This window comes from Cnephaeus nilssonii (genome assembly GCF_951640355.1).
Source record: "Cnephaeus nilssonii genome assembly, chromosome: 5".
NCBI lineage: Eukaryota > Metazoa > Chordata > Mammalia > Chiroptera > Vespertilionidae > Cnephaeus > Cnephaeus nilssonii.
In genome coordinates this window covers 88230120-88250279 of record NC_137076.1, presented here as the reverse complement: position 1 = coordinate 88250279, position 20160 = coordinate 88230120, and the positions used below count along the sequence as shown (strand labels likewise).

At 55.2% G+C, this 20160-nt stretch overlaps 1 protein-coding gene across 2 annotated transcripts in view; it reads left to right on the top strand.

The window, feature by feature from the left end:
- PDGFRB (platelet derived growth factor receptor beta) overlaps positions 1 to 11671 on the top strand; it is a 37228-nt gene extending 25557 nt beyond the window's left edge. For both annotated transcript variants that reach the window (XM_079772324.1, XM_079772323.1), the window contains 10 exons: positions 206 to 316; positions 2309 to 2468; positions 3269 to 3426; positions 3984 to 4102; positions 4592 to 4714; positions 5501 to 5612; positions 6044 to 6143; positions 6716 to 6821; positions 7910 to 8142; positions 9715 to 11671. In XM_079772324.1, coding sequence (XP_079628450.1) covers positions 206 to 316; positions 2309 to 2468; positions 3269 to 3426; positions 3984 to 4102; positions 4592 to 4714; positions 5501 to 5612; positions 6044 to 6143; positions 6716 to 6821; positions 7910 to 8142; positions 9715 to 9898 — 1406 coding nt within the window. In that variant the 3' untranslated portion in view covers positions 9899 to 11671. The remainder of the gene's footprint in view (positions 1 to 205; positions 317 to 2308; positions 2469 to 3268; positions 3427 to 3983; positions 4103 to 4591; positions 4715 to 5500; positions 5613 to 6043; positions 6144 to 6715; positions 6822 to 7909; positions 8143 to 9714) is intronic.
- The last annotated feature ends 8489 nt before the right edge of the window (positions 11672 to 20160 follow it).

The window sequence follows — 20160 nt, the reverse complement described above, 5'->3', positions numbered from 1 at the left end:
CAAACCCTGCTCCCACCTCTGGCAGCCTCTTCCTTCCCCTGCTCCCCCCGCCCACCTCTTCCCCTCTCCTTGCATGTGGGTCCTTGCCACCCTTGGCCACCTGTGTCTTACAGCACAGACTTGGGCAGAGCCAGAATAGGCTCCAGTGGGGCCTCCGTGGGGCCTCAGTGATGGGCCAGGCCTGAGGCCCCCCTCTCTTCCTCAGCCACAGCCCGCAGCAGTGAGAAGCAAGCCCTCATGTCAGAGCTGAAGATCATGAGTCACCTCGGGCCCCACCTGAACGTGGTCAATCTGCTGGGAGCCTGCACCAAAGGAGGTACAGACCCAATTGCCCAGAGGATTCTGGGAAATGCCAGTGGCCAAGGCCTGGCCCTCTCCACCGCTCCTCAGTCCAGGGACATGAGGACACTCCAGTTGGAGCATCCAACACCCTCACTTGACAGAGCCAGATGGATATGGGATTTAGAAACGCACAGCATCACACACAGCACTGCCAAGGCCAGAGGACTGTTCAGGCCATCAGTCCATGGTTCCCAAATGAAGGGATCCTCTGACATTTTAAAATTTTCACAATATATTTTACTAGAGGGCCGATGCACGAAAATTCATGCAAGAGTAGGCCTTCCTTCCCCCGGCTGCCGGCACTGGCTTCCCTCCGGGACTGGCTTCCCTCCAGCACCCGGGATCAGGGCTTCCCTACTCCAGCCACCAGCAGGCACCTGGGACCCCAGCCAGCTTCCCTTGGGCCGCCCGCAGGCACTTGGGACTCAGGCTGGCTTCCCTCAGGCCACCCGTGGCTGGCTTCCCTCTGGCCCCAGCTTTGTCAGGAAGGATGTCCAGAATGATGTCCGGAAGATGTCCAGTCTAATTAGCATATTACCCTTTTATTATTATAGATAATTGAATTTATTGGGGTGACATCCATCTATATAAAACCCTAATATGCAAATCGATCGAACAGTGGAACAACCAGTCACTATGATGCGCACTGACCACCAGGGGGCAGATGCTCAACGCAGGAGCTGACCAGCGGCGGTGGGGGGCGGGACTGGCGAGTGGGCAGCGCCAGGCCAGCCAAGGCGGGTGCAAGCAGGCCACCACCCCCCACTACCCGATCGCCCTGCCAGTCGCCCCACAGAGGGAGGTGACTGGCAGTGGGGGGCGGGGCCAGCAAGTGGGTGGCGGCAGGCCAGCCAAGGCAGGTGCAAGCAGGGGCCCTGATCACCCCACCGGTCACCCCACAGATCGGCCCTGATCGCCGGCCAGGCCTTGGGACCTTACCCATGCGTGAATTTCATGCACCGGGCCTGTAGTTGGTTAATAAAACCATACAGGTTTCAAGTGTGCAATTCAATGAAACATCATCTGCACACTGCATTGTATGCTCACCACCAAAGTCAAGTCTCTTTCCACCACCATTTATCCCCCCTTTTTTCTCTTCCACCTCCCCCTTTCCCCCTTTTCCCTCTGGCCATCACCATACTGTTTTCTGTGTCTGTTTTGTTTTGTGTGTTTTTTTCTTGATACATTTTAACAACTGTAATAAATGATAGCTCATGCGACACTGAGCTGAGTTGTGTGCCCACGACTGGAGACCACCAGCCTGCTAACTGGGAACTGCCTTCATTCAGGTCATAGAATCAAGCCCTGGCTCAGCATGTTTACTTGAAACCGTGATTACAAGTTAGGCTGCAAAAACAATGTTATTGCCATTTACAGTTGCTTATTGTGAGATCTGGGATTTTCCTCAACATTGCACAACCAAAACAAAATACAGAAGTGCATGGCACACACAGGCCAGTTTATGTCTGTAGTCGTCACCCCATTTCACAATTTTTGCTCCCATTAATATCTTCAAGTTCCCACGATTGACCTTAAGTAAACGTATCGTACTTGAATTTGAGCAGTAACCTGATGGTGAATAATTGCCACTATTTGCTTTATAAACTGGTTCCAAAATAAGCTTCAGTTTGAAAACCTGTCAACAACAGCTAACACTTGTGTGCTTGCTACGGACCAGGTACCGAGCTGAGCCGACAAAGGCATTATCCCGTCAACACTCACGACAACTCTTTGTGGTGGGTATGACTGGCCCCCTTTAACAGATGGGGAAAGCAAGGCTCAGGGAAACTCCGTACCTTGCTCATGGTTACAGAGGCAGGTGAAGAACCCAGGTTTGCCTGGAGCCAAAGCCTCTTCGCCTTTGTACCAAGCTGCCTCTCCCACGTGCAGCCTGTCACTACTCTCATGGCCCTTAATGGAAGCCGCGGCCTCCCTGGGGACCGTCCCTGAGCCTGTCCCTCCGCAGGACCCATCTACATCATCACCGAGTACTGCCGCTACGGGGACCTGGTGGACTACCTGCACCGCAACAAGCACACCTTCCTGCAGCACTGCTCCGACAAGCGCCGCCAGCCCGGCGCCGAGCTCTACAGCAACGCTCTGCCCGGCGGGCTCCCGCTGCCCAGGTACCTGGAGGGAGGTGGGGAGGCCCGAGGAGCACCTGCTTGCTCCCTCCTTGTCTAGTACAGGAAGCGGAGGCTGGGGAGGGTAGAGTGAATCTGGGGCATGACAGTCACGCTGATGATAACGGTGGGATCTGCTGCCACCTACTAGCTGTCTGCAGTGTGCTAGGCCCTGTGCTAAACACTGCAGGTGGGACCCCCTGGTCCCTCCCCATGGTCCCCAGGCCTGACTCCACGCCCTACTCCTCGCTGGAACTCCCGCGCCCTCTGCACACCAGCCTCTCAGTGCCCTGAGGTCAACCTAGCCCCTTCCTTCTTCTTTTCCAAAAATAACACAAAAGCAATATGCAGTTATTGCAGAGACAAGAGTAACGTTAGAAAAGCATTAAACGACAGTAAAACTCATCCCTGTCCTCCCCAACACTTTGACCCATTTTCTTCCAGTCTTTTTTCTACCTATAGAGACGCGTGTCTGTAGTTCCACAGCTCTTCAAGGGGCTGATGCCGCAGGCAGAGGCTCCATTCAGATCATAGCTTGGCCTGAGCCCTCTGAGGACACACACTGGGTCTTATGTCATCTTGGCAGACCCAGGGCCCGACTCAGGGCCCCACAGGTTGGTTGAAAGGGCTCTCGAGGTCATTCCCATGACCGTGACAGACTGGAGGAGGATGACTGAGTGAGGGAGAGAAGAAACACCTGAGTGACGGGGCCTTGAGGCCCCAGCGGTGAGCAGAGGGGCAGGAGGGGGCCAAGAAGGGAAAGCCGGTGACCTCTCCTTCTGTGACGCTCCTCTCGCCCTCAGCCACATGTCTCCCGGGGAGAGTGACGGTGGCTACATGGACATGAGCAAGGACGAATCGGTGGACTACGTGCCCATGCTGGACATGAAAGGAGACATCAAATATGCAGACATCGAGTCCTCCAACTACATGGCTCCTTACGATAACTACGTCCCCTCTGGTGGGTGCGCGGTGTCCTCTCACCTGTATGGCCCTCACACCTGCGCAGTGCTGCCTTCTTTTCAAAGCCTTTCACATGTCCAGCTGGAGAACAACCCTGGGAGGAAGCTGGCCTTGTGCCCATTTCATAGATGCAGAAACTGAGGGCAGCCACCTGGCCAAAGCGGCTGTGGTAGAGCCTCAATACGAACCCCAGTTTCTGGGTCCAGACATATACATGCAGCCTACATGGAGGGGAAGCTAGGGTGGGGGAGTACCTGGCCTCCTGGGCCTTGGGGAAGGGTGATCAGCTCGGAGTAAGCCCCAGGCTGATCTGATGCCCTGAAAAGGGCAGGCCAGGCTGAGTGGTCCAGGGCAAATGCTGACAGTTTTTCTGGACAAGAAAGGCTCTGGTAAAATAGGAGAGGTTCCAGTTCGATATTTGGAAATTGCTTTCCTTTGGGGGAGATTTAGAGGATCAGTAGCCCCTGTCTTGGACAGTTAGCCTCCAGGAGCCAAAGAGCAGAGGACCATGGGCCATGGGAACACAAGACCTGCTGACCTTCTGCTCTCCTCTAGCTCCTGAGAGGACCTGTCGAGCGACCCTGATCAACGAGTCCCCGGTGCTTAGCTACACGGATCTTGTGGGCTTCAGCTACCAGGTGGCCAATGGCATGGAGTTCCTGGCCTCCAAGAACGTACGTGTGGTCCCAGTGGGCAGATCGAGGTCCTGGGGAGGTGGGTCACCCAGCCACCCAGGGTCCTCCAGGTACACCTCTCTACACAGTAGCTTCGCCCCGTAGGGTGGATGAGGACAGTGAATGCTCTCACCACGTGGCCCCTCTCACCTTTGGGGTCCCCCACACCACGTGGCCCCTCTCACCTTTGGGGTCCCTCACACCACGTGGCCCCTCTCACCTTTGGGGTCCCCCACACCACATGGCCCCTCACCTGTGTGGTCCGTCACACCACGTGGCCCCTCTCACCTGTGTGGTCCCCTCACACCACATGGCCCCTCTCACCTGTGTGGTCCGTCACACCACATGGCCCCTCTCACCTGTGTGGTCCGTCACACCACATGGCCCCTCTCACCTGGACAGTGATGCATTTTTCCCAAAGCACTTGACACAGAGGGTCTTTCTCCACAATTGCCCCAAGGCCTCAGCTCCCATCCTCCCCTCCCCCAGTGTGTCCACCGAGACCTGGCAGCCAGGAATGTGCTCATCTGTGAGGGCAAGCTGGTCAAAATCTGTGACTTCGGCCTAGCTCGTGACATCATGCGGGACTCGAACTACATCTCCAAAGGCAGCGTGAGTACCTTCCCCGCCCCTGTGCGTCTCTGCCCCTCCCGGTCAGCCTGGCTTCGGCTCAGAGGGGATCAGGTCAGGGCTCCTCGTGGTCTGACCTGCCCAGCAGTGACGGCTCTGCCCGCCCAGCCGTGTGTGCAGCGACAGGAAGGGAGCCACGAGCTGTGCATGGGGTGGAGCGGGAGCAGATGCTGAGGCTTGCAGGGTGAGCTTGGGCTCAGATTTGCTGGTCATGACAGGGGGCCAGGGACCAGCTGTAATGGGTCCTGGGGAGTTTGGAGGGGGAGCAGGCCAAATGGGTTGTCCCAACGGTGGCAGGAGGCAGAGGAAGAAGCCGAGGTGTCAGCTAAGACAGATGAGTAGGTGGCAGGCGGTATTTGGTTAAAATATGACCACCCTGCCTCCCATGCGTGTGCCCACTTTCTACATTGGGACAGTGAACCCCAGAGCTGGAGGGACCCTGGGCCCCAGAGATTGGAGGCAGCCAGGATCAGAGCTCTGCCCTGCTAGCTCAGTCAGGGGCTCTCCAGGTCAGGAAGGAAGCCTGTTCCGTGAGGAGCCTCAGACCCTGGGGTGACCATGACCGCAGCTGCGGGCCAAGAAACTCAGCCTCCTGACCCTCTGGCCAGCACTGGGATGGACATGGGAACCGTGTGCCAGCAGATAGGCCCTCAGGGACCAGGGACGGACGGGAGCTGGGGTGGGAACTGCCAGGTCTCCCCGCCCCCGCCCAGGTGCAGGGTGGGGCTCGGCCCCTCCTCGCCCTCAGACGAACCCGCCCTCCCGCAGACCTTCCTGCCACTGAAGTGGATGGCCCCTGAGAGCATCTTCAACAGCCTCTACACCACCCTGAGCGACGTGTGGTCCTTTGGGATCCTGCTCTGGGAGATCTTCACCCTGGGTATGCCTCCTTCTCCCCACAGTCCTCAGCGGCCTGGCAGGGCACCCTCCCTGACCACTTACACCTCCAGCCTGGAGGGGCTGGGAACAGACTCTGGGTCAGCGATCGGGGCTCAGGTTCAAGTCCCAGCTCTGCTGCTTTCTTACTGCTGTGTGTCCTTGGCAAGGCTCTTGCCCTCTCTGGGCCTCTTTACCTCCCCATCTGAGCATCTAAGGGTTGGGACAGTGACATCAGAAAGCCTGCTTGGCTCTGGTATTCTTTGGTTCTCTGATTCTGGGGAGGGTCGTAGTCTGTCCAGAGCCATGAAGGAGCCATATTTCTCAATCCCAAGGTCACCTTCCCCTCCACCCAGCCCTGGCACGAGGGTTTCTCACCACTTTTCAACACGCCTGAGCCCGTGTATCTTTTCTCTTGTCTTTGCTCCCTGGCAGGTGGCACCCCTTACCCGGAGCTGCCCATGAACGAGCAGTTTTACAATGCCATCAAGCGGGGTTACCGCATGGCCCAGCCTGCCCACGCCTCCGATGAGATGTGAGTGGCGCATTTGGGAGAACTTTTTGGGTGCAAACCATAGATACCCAACGTTACCAGCTTAAGCCAACAATAGATTGATTGGTGCCTAGAAAAATCTAGGTCTGGCTGGATCCAGGTGTGCAGCTGAGGTCATCAGCGATCTCTCCTTCTACCCCGGGCTCCGCTCTCCTCGGCCCAGCCTCCTGTTCAGGCTGGCACTGCTCAGTGGCTGTGTCCTGCTGCTTTCACCCCAGTTCCAGCAAAAGACCCAGAGCTGATTGTCGTGGCTGAGCTGGGGTCATGTGCCCACCCAGAACCAGCCACTGAGCTGAGGGGATGCAGGCGCCTACTGGCCAGACCCGGGTCACGTGCTCACCCAGGCGTGGTCAACCCCACTGAACCACTGAACCGGGGCCAGAGGGAGGGCTTCCCAAGGGGATATCCAGGTGCGACAAGGGAAAGCAACACCTATCCACCTCCCTTCCCAAGTCCTTCATGGCTCACCTTTCTGGGGTGGCAGCTCCCCGCCCCCCTCCCCCCCACCGCCATGCCCTGTGTCAGAGACCCTGACCCCTTGCGCCTCTCCCCAGCTACGAGATCATGCAGAAGTGCTGGGAAGAGAAGTTTGAGATTCGCCCCCCCTTCTCCCAGCTGGTGCTGCTTCTGGAGAGGCTTCTGGGCGAGGGTTACAAAAAGGTATGTCGAGGCAGGGTCGGGGAGGGAACCGGAGCGTTCTGGTCCAGAAGTCAGACACCGGTACAAGGCTGGTGTAACATGCCGGCATTTGGGGGACCACCCCGTACCCTCACCTGACCTCAGTTTCCCTTCTGGTACCAATAAGGGATGGGCTGGAGACGGGAGTTTATTTTAGCAGCACAGAGAGTTCTGAAACGAAACCCACGTGGAAGCTGATGGGTTTAAAGTAGAGAAGGGAGCCTACAGCGCCCGTCATCCTGCATCCTGCCTCACACCGTCTCACCTGGGCCCCAAATCTCGCGTCTCCTTCAGAGGCTTGAACTTCCTGAGGCTACATGACTGCTGAGGGCCTGGTCACTTGGGCCCCATCCAGGCTCCGACACGGCAGATGGAGCCAGCTGGGCCACACCTCCCTGCCCACAGCAGGAACTAGAGGAGGGAGATGCCCGTCTCCTTTGGCCCAGACACAGCCCATTCCCTAGGCTGGTGGTCGGCAAACTGCGGCTTGTGAGCCACATGCGGCTTTTTGGCCCCTTGAGTGTGGCTCTTCCACAAAATACCACAGCCTGGGCGCGTCTATTTTGAAGAAGTGGCGTTAGAAGAAGTTTAAGTTTAAAAAAATTGGCTCTCAAAAGAAATTTCGATCATTGTACTGTTGATATTTGGCTCTGTTGACTAATGAGTTTGCCGACCACTGCCCTAGGCCCATTCCTTACCCCGATCCCGCCCCGGGTCTGCTTACACTCAGGGACCAGTGAGCTGGAGTGGGGTGGTCCCCATTGGGAAGTTTGGGAAACAGGACCCACTGAAGGAGGTTGAGGCAGGATGAGACAGCACCTGTCTGGTCTGAAGTGGGTGACATGTTAGCATCTCGGGTGCTGGTCCACTGACTGCCCCCTCCCTGGGTGGCGCTAAGCTCACCTTGTCTTGTGTGACTTTGGACAATTGTCCTTCCCCTCTGAGCACCAGGTGCCTAATTTCCACAAGATGCGAGGGGCTGGGTCAGCATCTAACTGTTGGACGACCCCTAAAGGCTTTCCTGACCTGGCCTTCCCTGTCTCTTGGGTTCCCCCTGCCCCTCGGAGCAGAAGTACCAGCAGGTGGACGAGGAGTTTCTGAGGAGCGACCATCCCGCTGTCCTTCGGTCCCAAGCCCGCTTCCCTGGCTTCCATGGCCTCCGATCCCCCCTGGACACCAGCTCAGTCCTCTATACTGCTGTGCAGCCCAATGAGGGTGACAATGACTATATCATCCCCCTGCCCGACCCCAAACCCGAGGTTGCTGATGAGGGCCCATTGGAGGGGTCCCCCAGCCTTGCCAGGTAATCACTGTGGCCCAGGGTGTGCAATAATGTGCACAATGTGTGTGTGTGTGTGTGTGTGTGTGTGTGTGTGTGTGTGTGTCTATGGCATCAGGCTTGCCTTAGAAGTAAACTACTAGAGTGAGCACTTATTCCTGCCAGTGAGTAGAAGAGAGAATTGAACTCATTTGACCTCTGATGTCCTCAAGTGGAAAGGGCAGGTTGGTGAGAGAAAGAATGAGCTGTGATTTATCTGCAATGTAGTTGTTTCCTTTAAAGGAGCCCTCCTAGGCCCGGCCAGCGTGGCTCAGTGATTGAGTGTCAACCTATGAACCAGGAGGTCACAATGTGATTCTGGTCAGGGCACATGCCTGGGTTGCAGGCTCCATCCTGAGTGAGGGGCATGCAGGAGGCAGCCAATCAGTGATTCTCTCACATCATTGATGTTTCTCTCTCGTGCCCTTCCTCTCTGAAGTCAATAAAAGTCTATTGGAAGTTTATTGATTGATTTCAGAGAGGAAGGAAGAGAGAGATAGACAGAACCTGCAACCTGAGCACGTGCCCTGACCAGGAATCAGACAGTGCCCTCCTGGTTCATAGGTTGATGCTCAACCAAGAAGCCACACCAGTCAGGCTCTCTCTATATTTAAAAAACAAATGAAGGAGCCCTCATAGGCCATCTGCTCTCTCCCCTCTAGGCCCTGTCCTAGCCATAATTAGCACCCCAGCTCCCAGGTGTTACGTGGGACATTGCCAGCCCCAGGCCTGAGGCCTGTCTTTAGAACCACACCTTGGGGGCTCTGGGGAGCTGGTGTGGTTGTAGTAGGTGCCTACAGTTCAGGCCAGAATTCAGACTGGGAAGCAGATTCCTGCTTTCCTTTGCCTCGGGATGTGGTGACATTAGAGTATGGGGAGGGCTTTGGAGGAAGTCCCAGCTATTGCCTGGACTTGCTGTCCAGACAGCGTCCCCCCTTGGCTGGAGAGAAGGGTTCCCCATGAGGCCAGACCCCGACTCCCTCCAATCCAGACCGAGCCCACGGTGAAGTGGCAGGAGCCCCACCTGGGTCCCAGCTCTGCTTGGAGACCTGCTGGCGCCTGCTCTCTCTGAGTGCTAGGAGCACACAGGACTTCGAAGGCCCCCGGCCTGTGGAAGCAGCTAATAGTCCAAGGCTCCGGTAGACAGTGTGCAGAGGACTTAAGCTCAGGGTTCAAACAGCTTAGAGTGTGAATGCTGCCCTGATTTGTGCCCTCGGGCAAGTTGCTTGCCCTCTCTGAACTTCAGTTTCCTCATCTGTAAAAAGGTTGTTGTGAGGGTTAAATGAGCCAGCATATACCGTCAGGAGTGCAGGAGGTGGATGAGTGAGGAGTAAGCTTTGGAGCAGCCGGAGCGGCTATGAAGCGCTGTGTGGTGCCGGACAATGACAGAACCTCTCTGAGCGGCACTTTCCTCTCTGTGCCTGCCCTGCATAGTCCTTACAAGGACTCAATGAGCCAAAGTGCGTAACGTGCACAGTGCCAGGTCGGACACAGAAAGCTCTCGAATGCCATTGTTGTTTTCCTTCAGCCTCTCACTCACTTGCCTTCTCCCTCTAGCTCTACCCTGAATGAAGTCAACACCTCCTCGACCATCTCCTGTGACAGCCCCCTGGAGCCCCAAGAGGATCCAGAACCCGAGCCCCAGCCTGAGTCCCAGGTGCAGCCCGAGGCAGAGCCGGAGTGGCTGCCGGATTCAAGCTGCCCCGGGCACCGGGCTGAGGCAGAGGACAGCTTCCTGTAGGGGGCTGGCCCCCACCCTGCCCTGCCCGAAGCTCCCCCTCTACCTCCCAGCACCCTGCGCCTCCTGGCCTGGCCTGCCGGGCCTCCCATCGCGGTCCTATCAGCTTTTGCTCCTGACATGTTGCACCCCAACCCCTGGGGCTGGCTTAGGAGGCAGGAGACCTGCAGTGGCCATGACCAGCCCTCTGTTCTGGGGAGGCCACGTCACTCTGAGCCAGAGTTCTCCCAAAGGACTCAGTTGGCCCATCTGTAAGATGGGGAAGTCGGACTTGGTGACCCACAATCTGGGATTCTCCCCCTGGCTGATGGGGGGTGGGGGTGGGGAAGCTGGAATCCCAGGAGATTCTCAAGGTTCATGAGGTGATAGGGGAACGTTTTTTCTGTTCTGCCAGCTACCCCTCAAGGAGCTCAGCTCTCTCCTTGTACTTTATCTGCCCCAACGCTGGGGAGGGGACCTGGTGTCCCTGGCTCCTGGCTTAGCTGGGGCCTGGCCTCGGACAGTGTTGCCTCCTCCCTCGATGCCAGTCTTCACTCTCCCAGGCCCAAGCTGGTCTGGGGCCGTCCATGCTTAATGAGAGCTAGGGGCTGAGCCAAAGCCAGGACATTCTGGCCTGTAGCCCCTGCGCCAGGCACGCGGAGCCACCTCCCCATACAGAGTGCCCTGTCCATGTCTCCTGGCTCCTGCGTCCTGGAGTCTTTTCCCTCATCACTGCCAGTCTTATTCCAGCACCAGTCTCCAGGGCCGGCCGGACCCACATCTGTGATGAGTGTGTGACGTGCTGTGCGAAGTGTCCACACGTGAGGACCAGTTTGTGGACCGTATGCGCACTGGACCCGCCGCGAGACCTTGCAGGAATCCCTGGCCCTCTCTGGGCCCGTTTTCCCTGTTGAAATGAGCAGGGTGGACTCACTGACTTCTGGTGCCTACCAGCACGAACATTCCTGGGGGTGCACACTTGCCCACCCCCCCCCCCCCCCCCCCACAAAGCCAAACACCCCAAACCTCCATCCTGGGGGTCAGCTGGGATCTGAGATTCCAGTCCACATACCACACTCCAGGCATTCAGCAACCGTGCCCCTTCCCCAGGCCCCGGCAAGTCCCCAAAGGCCAGCTGCCCGGGCCTTGACTCGACAGACAGCAGGGACACGGGAAGACCATGGGAGCCCCTTCAGCACCCACAATGACCTCCGGAGCTGCCCGGGGCCGAGGAGGCGGAGAGGGCAAGTCAGAGCACCCAGTGCGCCTCCCGCTCCAACACTGCCGAAGCCTGCCAGGTCTGTGCCGGAGACAATGCACAGTTAGGCCCCCGGGGGCCCTGGAAATGACAAGAAGTCTTGGAGGGGAGCCTGAGAAAGGGGTACAAGAGGTGGGTACTCTGAGGGTTGCCTTCTCGCCTTCCAGCTGCCCCATCCCTGGGGTCTGGTTTGTCACTGCCCAGGCCCACTCACCTCAGTGTCTCTGCCAGCCCCCCAGCCCAGTGGGCATCGAAGTGCTCAAGGAGTGAGGGCTGTGGCCAAGACGGCAGGGGGTGAAGGGGGTGGCACCACCCCCTGTGCTGGTTGGCGCCTCCCTGCCCCGGGCCCCCGAGGAGAGGGACTGGGCTCTCACTACGGTACCAAAGATGTAATCACCTAGGTTTACAAGTATTTTTAAGACTCACATTAACTCACATTTATACAACAGAAGTGCTGTTTTATACGCCATCAAAATTTCCTATCCGTGTACTATTTTGTAAGGGGAAGATTTTAATATTAAACTGGTGCTTCTCACAGACTTGGAGATCTCTGGCGGCTTTGGGTCCCTGCGTCTGGTTGGTGGCAGGAGTGGAATGGGGCCAACAGGCCTCACCCCAGCCACAGGGACCCCACGCAGGTCCCTTCAGCACTGAGTCCGGTTTCCATGTAAGATGGGCATTTTCACAGCCCACCCCACCCCGTGCTAATAGCTGGGTGACCTGGACACTGGGCTTCGGTTTTCCAAGTTGGGAAATGAGGCTCCTCTGGCTCTGCAGGTGCCTGGCCCCCGGGGTGGGCAGGACTGTTCACAGGCTCAGAAGCCTGAGCCCCTCCCGCCGCCCCACCCCACCCCACCCCACGCCACCATGTGCTTTGGCTTTGGCTATTAAGCTTCCCCCCGCCCCGCCCTCCCCTTCCACTCTGCCTGGGGCCAGATTGCGTCGGCAGTGACTCCTGAGAGGCGGCCACTACAGCCCAGGATCCAGGCCCCGTGAGCAGTGGTGGGGTCCCAGGTAGGAGGAGGGCAGACAGAGCACCCAAGGGGACAGAGAAGGAAGAATTGAGGAGACAGGGTGAAAGAGAGAGGAAAAGGAGCGAAGAAGAATGTTGGGGGCGTGCAGCCAGGGCGAGGCCAGGGGAGGGAGAGGGGCCTGGCTGTGGCTCTGAGGGCAGGCTCGCCAGGCTGGGCAGAGGGGTGCACACCTAGTAGGCCCCCCGCCCCTCATGACTGCAGGAGTTCAGTGGTGTGGGGCTGCAGGGAGCCAGGCATCCTGGTACCTGTTGGTCAGCTCAGTTCCTCCCGTCGGCTCCGATGCCCGGCCCAACTGGGAGACCGTGGCAGGAGCAGGGGCCAGAGGCCATAGAGCTACCAGGAGCAGGGGGCCAAGTGCAGGGGTCCTGGGCCCAGGTTGGACCTTCCTGGGCCTCCCACCTGGGCCGTTTGGGAGAGGTCATCTGAGGTGGAACCAGGTTTGGGACCTTGGCCATCCCCTGCTCTCTCTGAGCTGGGGAGGGGCATCTTGTTGGGGGAGGGCACCTTGTTTTGGAGCCTCTCCCTGGACTGCCTCCAGGAGTCTGGGGCTGGGGCTGCTCAGGGGAGAGGAAGGGAGACGGGGCAGCTCTGACTCACGTCCCAGCCCAGCCGCCAACTCAGGAGCAGCTGAGCCAGGCCAGGGGGAATCCCACCAGAGGCAGGGCCCAGCCAGGCCCAGCCCACCCTCCCGAGGTCCTGACTTCAGAGAACACCAGAGCCCATGACCCTTCTCTGCTGGCTGTGGTAGCTGATGAATAAGCCAATACCCGTATCCACCCTGTGACCCTGTGAAGAGAATAAACAAGCACATTCCAGACAGGGATTACCCTCCCTCATGGAAAAAGCCTCTGTCTGGAGGGCAGGAGGCCTTGCTCCTGCCACCTCAGGCTGCTCCATACTGGACCTGGGCGGATCACCACAGCAGGCCTCCATTACCCCAGGAGTAAGTGGAGCTAATGATGCTATGCAGAGATCAGGGATGATAAAGCACAGCTGACCACTGCTGAGCAGTTACTATGTGCCAGGGCTGTCCTGCTTCACGCACGTTTTCTCATTTGACCCTCACAAGAACCCTATGAGCCAGGTACCACTGTTATTCTCATACTAGTGACCCAGTGCATGGATTCGTGCACACTGAAAGGAAATTAATTAGAAGAAATATTTTAATATCGCTATTCGCTTTTTCTCTATAATAGAAGTGTCAACCAAATTCACGATTGACAATGACAGATGGAAACACATGTGTGCGATTGGCGCCAGCGAGAACTTTATATGTATCGCACATGCATGAGTCAACTTAGCCATTTATAGATATAGAATAAACTTGCTTAATTAGACCTGCTTTCTGATGTAGCTAAACTTTTTCGAGCCCAGTGAAGCACCCCAACTTCTCTTTCAGGTAATTGTCAGCAACACAGCAGTAAATATCAACACAAAGCACATTATTATTGTAGATCACGCAGGAGGAACAAAGGGTAAAATATTTAACTGCAGCAGTGTTTGACTATATTCTGCACAGTGAGAAAACCTGAAGTCATTTTCAAGATCTACGATTTCTTCTTTTCAGTCGGGTCAAGTTTCTAAACTTTCTAAATCTCCATTTTCTGGCTAATGAAAAGAAAATAGGATTCTACCAAGTCTCCTATCTACCTACTCCAGGACTTCTGTGAGGATCAAATGAGATGAGGCATGGAAAATGCTTCACAGACATTTGGTTAAAGTGTAAAATGTTTGCACCTGGCTATAAAGCAAGTTGTGTTCCTGGGCTGAAGAAACTGCAAAGGGGCTAGTCACTAGGGAGAGGAAGCTGGGCGTTGCTATATGACGTCATTACCCAGTGCCCACAGTCACTCTTTCTGGGCTGGGCTGGGCTGTGGGCCGCATTTTGCGCCATAGGGTCTCGGCAGCGTTGGCTGCGATTTGGTGGTCTGTCACTCCAGGGTGGTGGTGGGATCTATGTCCCACTTGGGGGAAGCCAAGTGTTGCTTTGTGGGCGCCAGATCCGCGGTGCTGTTTCTTTGTAAATGGCCAGTGCACTTTATGGCAGCTCCTGCATTGAGCATCTGCCCCCTGGTGGTCAGTGGATGGTCAGAGGGACACTTAGCATATTAGCCTTTTATATACACTGAGTGGCCAGATTATTATGATCTCTGAATGCATAATAATCTGGCCACTCAGTGTATTTGTATCTCAAATGGGTACCAAAAGTATTCTAGACTTTTGCTGGAGATCAACCACCTATTTGCCCTGAGCTTTCTATCAGCCAGTGCAAATGGGAAAACTGATCAGGTGCACGATTTATAGTATCTTTGATATCAAATAAATGAGGTACTCAAGAGAAGTACACTGAGTGGCCAGATTATTATGTGTTCAGAGATCATAATAATCTGGCCACTCAGTGTATATAGACTAGAGGTCCGGTGCATGAAATTCATGCAAGAGTAGGCCCTCACAGCTGCAGCAGCTGCCTCAGCCCTCACAGCCCCGGCCTCGTCCAGAAGATCGTTCGGATAGTCATTCCGCTGTTTGGCAGTTGGGTCTATTTGCATATTATGCTTTTATTATAGATTACAAAGGAGAAACCAGTTGAGGGAAGTTGTGAAGTGTCTTCCCAAGGTCATCTGGTCAATATGACAAGGATGGAATAGGGGCTTGGTCCTGGCCAAGTCCCAAGTCATTGCTCAGGGAGGTAAAGCACCCAGCCAAGTTTATAGGGCTGGGGAGTGGGGGAAGCCTGGGTCCCAACCTGTCTCCTGACTCCAGGCCTCCCTGGTGCTGTGTCCCCAAGAGAGAGGTAGGAACATGCTGATAAGTGAATCTGAGGGCTAGATAAAAAAGAGTTTGCTGGTGGGCTTGGACCTCACAGTCCCCTGTGCAGAGGTGATGGGATACAGGGGGTGGGGGGTGGGATGGGGGAGAGGTTACCCCAGGTCAGCCCCAGATGGCTCCTGCCTCCCCACCTCGCCACTCAGGCAGGCCCAAGGGAATGGGTGAGCTGGCATTTTCCTCCCAGACAGATGAGCCACCTGAACTACACTGTTCTTCCGCCACCCCATTCGCCCAGGGCCCTTGTTCCTGGAAAAAGACGGAAAGAAACGGCTGCTCCTGGGCCCTGACCTTCAGTGGATAAGGTGCCTTACAACCTCCCACTTATGTCCCTTCTTTGAATTAGGGCACCGTCTCTAAAAGTCCTCTTTTAGTTTAGTTTCTTATCCAGCATCAAAATAATTAAATGTTACCTTGATAAAACATGCAGCATTTGCCTGCATTTAAAATATCCACTACCAAGATACATAATAGAGAAAGAGAAAGTCTGTATTTTATATTTTAGGCTCCAGTAACATTTCTAGTGCTTGTCTTCCTTATTCAGCAACTCTGTGTGTAGGAATTTATCTATGGAGACTCACTGGTAATCATTTAGTTATATTCTTCCAGGTCCCCCATCCCTTATACCCATACTAATATTTGCATTTTGTGTCTATAGTTAGGTATATAGAGGCATAATGATAATTTAAAACACAATTAGCACTACCATTCTGCTACTTTTCTATTTTCACTTAATACATCATGAACACACTCCCAGGTCAGTGGTACATACAGATATTCATTCATCCTGAGAGCTGCATATAATTTAAAAATGTGCCTGTGCCATACAATATTTCACCAACCCCCTACTGATGCAGTTTAGTGTTCCAAAGTTATCACTTAGGCTGGAATGGCCACTGTTTATGAAGCACATTTATAATTGCACATTCTTTTCCCATGGAACAAATACCTGGACACAGAGTTGCTGAGTAAAGGGAATAGACATTGAAAATGGTACTGGAGCCTAAAAGTTCCCTTTTAAAAACACACAAACTCATAGTTTCTGGGAGGCTAAGACAAGCACAAAAATGATGAAAATGGCATTATTGAATTCTAGCGAGGTGCTGTGGCCTTCTGGAAAAGTCTGGAGCCTCTTCTGTCTGAAAACACACACACACACACACACACACACACACACACACACACACACACAAACAAAACTGCAAACAAGGAAAGACAGAAGGGCAGCTGACGGAACGAGAGGGTTTCCGAGGCTTCCGAGGCGGGAGCTTTCCCGAGATTCAACTCTGGAAGGGGGGCTCCCAGCCCCATGCCCAGAGAGGGCATTGCACCCACTGGGAAACCCAGAGTGCCCCCTCTGCCCTGGACCCTCACTGTTTAGAGAGTGTTTCTATTGATGGCCCAGGTGACGCGATAAACCTCCGAGACCAGCCACGGGGAGATCAGTTCCCCATCTGAGGTGAGGAGGCTGCGGCTCAGAGCCATGGCGTGCTGGCCCGCAGTCACACACCGCCCGGTATCCTGGCTACTGCCTCCCTTAGGGAGTCTCCAAGTCCAGTCCCTGGACTCAGCGGGAGCAGGCGGGGCCCTGGGGTCAGGGTGTCGGCTGCCCGCTTAGGGTGTGACTCCTGAATTCCTGTTGGGGGGGCTCCTCCTGGAAATAGGGCCCTGGGGTTTCTCTGAGCTGTGACAAATTCCCACAGCTTAGAACCAATCTGCCCCTGCAGCTCAGGGGCCTGATGAGGGGGCCCGGCCTAGGCCGGGGACTGTCTCTTCACAGGACCCAGCAGAGACTCAGGGACATCACAGATGCCAGACATCTCCCTGTGACCGCCTCCCACCGGCTCGGCCCCTGCCCTGCTCCCTGGGCCCCCTTTGCCTGCCCTGGCAAATGGTTCCCCTTGGGATCCTCTCTTCCTAGCGGCTTGGAGGTAGTCCCATAGTCTCTGGTTTGGGGTTTCAGGGTAATCACGGCAAGGAACTAAAAAAGACACCAGTGCAGGGAAGTAACAGCTTCTGTAAAATCACAGAGTTCTCAGAGGGCTTGTTCCCTTTCTGCGGGGACAAGATGGAAGCTCCCACACATGAGCGTTTCTCTTCTTTGTTGCTGACCTTCCTGGAGCAATCTATGATCTTGGCCCTCTTCCGCTCAAACCCCTTCAATGGCTCGCCATGGCTCAGCAAAGTCCAGACTCCCTCCTGTGGTCTTCAAAGCCTTTCCTGACCTGACTCACACCTCTCCCATTGCCCTCCAAGGCCTGCCTACCCCTGGTGGGCCACCAGCCTGCCAGCCCTCCAACAGAGCACAAGGGGCCGCTTCTCTCCGCATCTCGCCAATCCTTGTCTGGTGGATGCAGCCGTCCTGACAGGTGTGAGGCACTGTCTCATGGTGGTTTGGATTTGCATCTCCCCGATGCTGTGCATCTCTTCATGTACCTGTTGGCCATTTGCATATCTTCTTTGGAAAAATGTCTATTCAGTTCCTCTGTCCATGTTTAATTTGATTTTTTTTTTTTTGCTATCAAGTTGTATCAAGTTCCTTATATATTTTGGATATTAACCCCTTGTCAGATATATGATTTGCATATATTTTCTCCCATTCGGTAGGTTGCCTTTTCATTTTGTTGATAATTTCTTTGGCTGTGCAGAAGCCCTACCTCTGCACTTCCGTTGGTGCCGTCTTTATTACTTAGAATGCCCAGCTATGGCTAAAGGGCAAACTCTTGCTCTAACTTCCAGGCCAGCACAAAGCCACCTCCTCCAAGAAGTCTTCCTGATCTCTCAGCTGGAACTGATTTCTCTTCCCAGTCCATTATTGGTGCCTTTGATGGGCCCTTTTGTTTGTTTGACATCCTCAGTCCCTAGATGTCCTATGCACTCTCTCACCTCCAGGCTTTACCATGCGTCTCTCCTTCCTGGAATATCCCCCATCCTCCCTGTACCTCCCCTCAACTCCTCATGCTCCAGTCTCAGCTTAGACAGGCTCTTCCTTGTCTCCCCTCTTCAGTGCTCCCAGGATGTCCTGCATCTGCCCCTGTCCTGGCTCCTCTCCTGGCTCTGCCTCCAAGCTGTGAGCTCCAGAGGGGAGGGCCATGCCTGCCATGCTCACCACTGTGTTTCTCGGGCCAAGCACAGAGTAAATGCTCAATCAATGTTTGTTCGATGCATGTCACCTGCATTATTGTCTCACTGGAACTGAGTCAATAACCCCTCTCCCGTTTTACAGATGAAGAAACAGAGGCCAGGGACCTGGCTGGGGTCACACAGGTAGGAGTGGGGAATGCAATTCCTGGTCTGTCTGGTTCCAAAGCCCAGGCCATCCCTCTCTACCTTGACCTTTGAGAGCCCCAGCCATTGCCAAAGGCAAGTGGTTAAACACATGGGCTCTGGGACTGAGCTCCTGGATTCAAGTGCAGCTCTGTCACTTATCGGTTGTGTGGCTCTGAGCCTGTCTTTCATCACCTGGAGCATGGGATAATTGTAGTGTCCCCTAAGGTGAGAACCAAGCGAGAGGATCTGTGCAAAGAGCTTAGTCCAGAGACTGGTGCAAAGAGAAGTGCCCAATGGACAGGGTGACTCAGAATGGTCCCTCTTTAGGCCCCGGAGTTAGTGCAATTATTAGTAGCATCCCTTTTGGTCTCAAAGGTCTCCAATGTAATGATAAATCATGTCAATATCAATCCATGTCAGAGTTATCACCTGCAATATAATCCCACCACCTCGGTGCCTGTCTTACCTCCCAGCAGGACGGTGAGGGCCCTGCCAGCAGGGAAGAGCCCTGAGCCTTCTCCTTCCTGGGCCCCAAACAGGGCCCAACCCACAGAGCATTCGCCCAATGTTTTCTGAGAGCAAAGAATTCCTTCTATTTGTTCATCCGTTTACCCATTTATTCATGTGTCCAGCACTGACCGAGTTCCCATCTGCCAGGATGGGCTGTCCCAGGGCAGTGGCTGGGGCTAAGGTTGAAGGATCAGAAGGGTGGGCCGAAGCTGTCCCTGCCATGGGGTCTGGAGTTACCAGGAGCCAGGCAGGGAGGTGAGGGTCGGGCCTCAGTCTGGGCAGGAGCGTGACATGGCCCACACAGTCGCCTCGGGATTTCCTAATCCTTGGGCTGACATGCAAACCCTCTCAGACTTCCGCTGCCACAGGAAAGAGTGATGTCAATCTGGGGTCCCTGCTCGTCACCATCCCGACAGCATGGCTGTGGCTTCCTCAGCCAGGGGTCTCTAGCCCCAGGGCACTTCCACCCACGTCCCCGGTCGTCGTCATGCTTGCTGCTGGGGAAGACCCGGGGTCACCTGGGCAGCATGGTGATCGTTAGCATAGGCCAGATCTTCATCTGCCAGCTCTGGGATTTGGGGCAAGTGGCCTAAGCTCCCTGAGCCTTGGTTTCCTCGTCTGCAAAATGGGATAATTAATAGAACCAGCTTCATGGTGGACAGAAGTAAAGGAGGTAGATATGCAGAGAGTCTGGCATGGTGCCTGGCTCAGAAACAACACTTACACAATGTTGAGCCTCCGAATGCCATATTCCCAGGAGGACCGAGTACCTTCCTGTTCGCAGAGCTTTGCAACACAGCATTCATTTGTTCATTCATTCATTCATTCATTCATTTACTCATTCATCCTTCAGACAGCTAAAGTCAGTGGGTCAGAACAATCAGGTATACCACATGCTCAGGAGGCAGAAACACCCTCCCCACCTGTGTGATCTCGGGGAAGTGACTTAACGGCTCCGAGCCTTGGGATAATAACCACACATACCTCTAGGGTTGAGGATTCAATGAGAAATCTCCAAGGAGCGTTTGGCACACTGCGGGACACGAGTGAGGCTGTGATCAACCTTTGAGGCCTGCCGAGTGAGAAATGTACTGGAATAGGAGGCCTGGGGTGCACAGGAAGGACACCTGCCCACCTGCCAGGGGCAGGGAGGCCTCCTGGAGGTAGGGAGTCTGAGGAGCTCCAGGAGTTAGCTGGGTAGACAGGCATAACAGGGCAAGCAGCTTCCTCTAATCTTGGGGACAAAGGTGGGTTCTGCTGAGGTGGCCTAGGCCCCCCCTCAGGGCCACTGTGGCCTCCACCCACCTCTTCCAACCACATCTTCTTTACCTCAACACCCTCCACCTGAGAAGGAGCTCTGCCAGCCTGGGTCAGGGACTTTGTGAGAA